General features: G+C 31.0%; 1 protein-coding gene across 1 annotated transcript; it reads left to right on the forward strand.

Annotated features, from left to right (window-relative positions):
* Positions 1-1,578: 1,578 nt before the first annotated feature.
* LOC139856126 (uncharacterized) lies at positions 1,579-3,419 on the forward strand. The gene is made up of 2 exons (XM_071845361.1): positions 1,579-1,846; positions 2,723-3,419. Exons 1-2 carry the CDS (start codon positions 1,658-1,660, stop codon positions 3,242-3,244), a joined length of 711 nt encoding a protein of 236 aa, XP_071701462.1. The 5' UTR covers positions 1,579-1,657; the 3' UTR covers positions 3,245-3,419.
* The last annotated feature ends 527 nt before the right edge of the window (positions 3,420-3,946 follow it).

Below are 3,946 nucleotides of genomic sequence, written 5' to 3' on the forward strand. Positions count from 1 at the left end.
ATGACATATTTCAAAAGACGTTGCATTCGAGTCGTTGAGTTTATCAAGATCATTATTAAGTCTATTATAGTTGGTTATATTATGAAATGGTATGCGTGTCTGTCAACTTTAGATGTAATGAAAGATTGTCTTTTCAAAACGAATGCAATGTTTGTAAAATATATCATATAGAGGTCAAATACCTCGCGATGTAAACAACTGTTGTGAATCGTTTATAATCGATATGGACTTCGTCCGGATGGATTAGGACGGGTCCTTTCAATGCTGACGTTTTATATGGATGGGGTGGTGATGTACGAGAACGGGAATCAGGACGAAAGTGACGAAGAAAACAATGAGGAGGACGAGACGAGAACAAGGACACGACAAGGACATGTTTGCGCCGCATCGTCGCCTCAAAAAATCGACGCAAAATATCAAAATCGGCGCATCTAATGCGATGACATGTTTGCGACGCATTTGTCGCCGCAATTGGTCAACTGTGGCAACATACTGGTCTATTGTGGCGACTTCTTGTCGCCGTAATTAACCCGATTTGTTGTAGTGTTTTAACATTCACACAAAACAAATGTTGGTATATGAACGTAGTTTAATTTTATACCCTTGTGTATACACGAGTTCATAATCCAGTTCTAAATAGTAGTCAATAAGTAGCATATTTAAAAAATTAATGATACGTTGTACATTTGAAATTTTCCTATATTCAATAGAGTAATAGTAAATATTTAATTTAGTAAATTTAATTTAATTTATTAATAATTAAATTATTAATGATATGAATATGATACGAGGGAGGAGAAAGGTTTTCACTAATTATTACAATTTTACTAGTAATGGAGTATTTAATACTGGTATTAAATATTGGAGTACCATTTAAATATTAAATATAAATATAATTGTTAATTATTATTAATTATTTCTCATTTCTCACATGTTCTAAAATTATAATAATAACTACTTCTCCCGTCCCATCTAAAGTGTCCACCTTACTATTTTGGGATGTCTCATCTGAATTGTCCACTTTGTTTTTTGACCAATAGAAAGAGGTTATTCTGAAGAAAGAAAACTTCTAATTGGTGGAGAATAAAGTTTATGGGATTTCCTAAAACTATGTAAAAAAAGTAAGTGGACACTTGTAGTGGGACGGAGAGGTATCTCTTTTTACGTTAAAAATATTTATTTTCCAACTTTGACTTCAATATCTTTCACATTATTATTATTATTATTATATACTTTAATTAATAAATAAAAGTTATACAAATGAAAATATATTTAAAGCTCAATCTATTCATAAAATTTTTATTTTCTTTTATCAAATATTATATATTATACTTCCTATATATTATATATTATATATATTATAATAAATTATAAATAAAATATAAAATATTAAAGTGAAATTCAGAAAATAAAGATTTTAATTAAAATCGAACATGAGTTATTTTAGAAGGAAATGAGTATTATAATTAATCATAATCTCCCTCCATTCCAACCCTTCCCTACATAACAGACACATCATGTAACTGACTCAATTATTCATTCATCTCCATTTTTTTTTCTCTCCGCTCTATATATAGCTCTCTCCATCTCCACCGTATCTCCGTCGTGTATCTTTTACATTTCTGCTTGTTCATCGGAAGAAAAATTGTGTATTGCGATGGTGACTGACGTAACGTATTTGTGCTCCGTAATGAATCAACAGCAAGGGATTATGAATGATTCTAAATCAACGGCTCTAATTACTCGTGACTTACTCGGTGGAAGCGGTTGTGATTCTGATTCATCAAAGGAATTAGACCTCGATTTACATGTTCCTTCTGGTTTTGAAAAACGTCTCGATTTGAAGGTATTTGCGAACATTTTAAACCTAATTATTTCCTCTTTTGTGATAACTTAACAAATTAATTTTTAGAATGTTTGCTCAATTGATCATGAAAATTTAGCTCTATCAGACTGCTATATTTACGAGTTTTATTTTAATTTATCGTAAATGAATAATTTACATGTTTAAGCCTAACTCTGTTTTATTGTGATCGTCTCATTACTTTATTATTTATTATTATTATCATTATTAATTAGTTTCTAATTAAAAAATTGTTCAATTGATCGTTAATTAAAAAGTTATATAACCTAGATGTTATATTAATTAGGTGTTTGTATCGTTATTAATTTCTTTTCATGATGCATGTATGTATGACCAAATTTTTTAGGAGTAATTAACGTGAGATTTCATTTTATTTTATTAATTGCAGTAATGGAGTATTGATTATGAAGAATCCTAACCATAATCTTCACTATAATAACGTTTGGAATTGAAAAGCTTAGTTCGTAATTTAATGGGGCAGATTGTTTAGGATTGCAACATTTATGACAGTATTAATACGTACTTGTATTTTCTATGTAGTCTTAAATTAGTAATTATCTGTTTGTTGATTTCATTTATGACTTCATTTATTGTTGTACGTAAATTTATCGTAATATCTTAATAAAAAATATAATATTTAAATGTAACCGTGTGGTTTGTTAAATACGTATATATATGTGAGTATATAATTTTATAATTTATTTATGATAAAATAGTAATTAATTAGAAATTAAAATTTATTTGTTGAGTTTCCTGGATGGCTAATTTAACGTACTTTATATTTGTAGTACGTAGTAATTGTTTATGTTTATTACTAATTACTAATATTATTATATATGATATTTTTGATTAATACAGTCAGGTAAAGTGTATCTCGAGAGATGTAAATCGGCAAACACAACATCTTCATCATCAGATCATAAACAACAAGACAGTGATCAAACAGTTTCAAAGCTTCAGGATCTTAACTTTCCTCCATCAAAAAAGCCATTAAGCCTATTCGATGATGCGAGTTTAGATCTTAATCTTGTAAACATATCTTCCTCATCACCGGCTTACAGAAGTGTATGTACTTTGGACAAAGTTAAATTTGCACTTGAACGAGTAGAAAGGGAAACAATTAAGAAACGCTCAATTTCAATATCGAAATCCTGTTCATCTCCGAACTCAAACTCTTCGTCATCTGTTAAAGAAACTGTGGTTATTGAAGATGATGATCATGATGAAAATATTTCTCAGGCTTATGCTGCTGGTTGTCCAAGTTGTTTGTTGTACCTGCTTATATCGCGAAGCAATCCAAGATGTCCTCGTTGTAACATGACCGTACCATTCCCTATGGCGATGAAGAAACCGAGAATTGATCTTAACATTTCTATATGAGTTATTAGTTTAAATTTTATTACTGATAGTTGCAAATTTTGTTTTATCAAATTTGCTTAAGTTTATATTATGGTATAATATATTAGCGAACAGGGGAATAGAAAAGTAGCTTTGATTTAGTGAATCATTGATTTTATGTAAAAATTATGACGGCTTGTCAATTTTTTTTTCTTTCCCTTTAGCTTAATTTTGAAATGGAGCGATTTTGGCTTGCCTTATTATGCCAATCATACAACAATATAAAGGCAATAAATGGGCTAAGCCCTTACAAAGATAAAAAAATGGTTATGAGCCTAAACTAAAGGGCTAAACAAGAGGCCCAAGAATAATATACTAACAGTTGTCCACAATTGGAGCGGGAGAAGGGTGAACGGTCAAACGGGAGCGAAAATCTTCAAACAGTGTGGTAGGAAGTCCTTTCGTAAAGATGTTGGCGTACTGGTATCACGAAGGAACATGAAGAACTCGAACTTGTCCTGTTGCAACTAGATAACAGACAAAGTGAATGTCAATCTCAATGTGCTCGGTCCGTTGATCTTGTACCGGGTTCGACGAGAGGTACACTGAACTCACATTGTCACACTAGGCAAGAGTAGCTGAAAAAATAGACATTGAAGTTCACGAAGAAGATTGCGTAACCAGAAAGTTTCGGCAACCGCATTGGCGACCTCGCGGTATTCAGCCTCAGCACTAGATCTAGAA

Source organism: Rutidosis leptorrhynchoides, chromosome 6 (genome assembly GCF_046630445.1).
Source record: "Rutidosis leptorrhynchoides isolate AG116_Rl617_1_P2 chromosome 6, CSIRO_AGI_Rlap_v1, whole genome shotgun sequence".
Lineage (NCBI taxonomy): Eukaryota > Viridiplantae > Streptophyta > Magnoliopsida > Asterales > Asteraceae > Rutidosis > Rutidosis leptorrhynchoides.

Excerpts from the sequence above, each read along its gene's own strand:
- LOC139856126 (XM_071845361.1), top strand. The coding sequence starts at position 1,658 with ATGGTGACTGACGTAACGTATTTGTGCTCCGTAATGAATCAACAGCAA. Across the intron at positions 1,847-2,722 it reads AAAAACGTCTCGATTTGAAG|TCAGGTAAAGTGTATCTCGA; the intron begins GTATTTGCGAAC and ends TGATTAATACAG.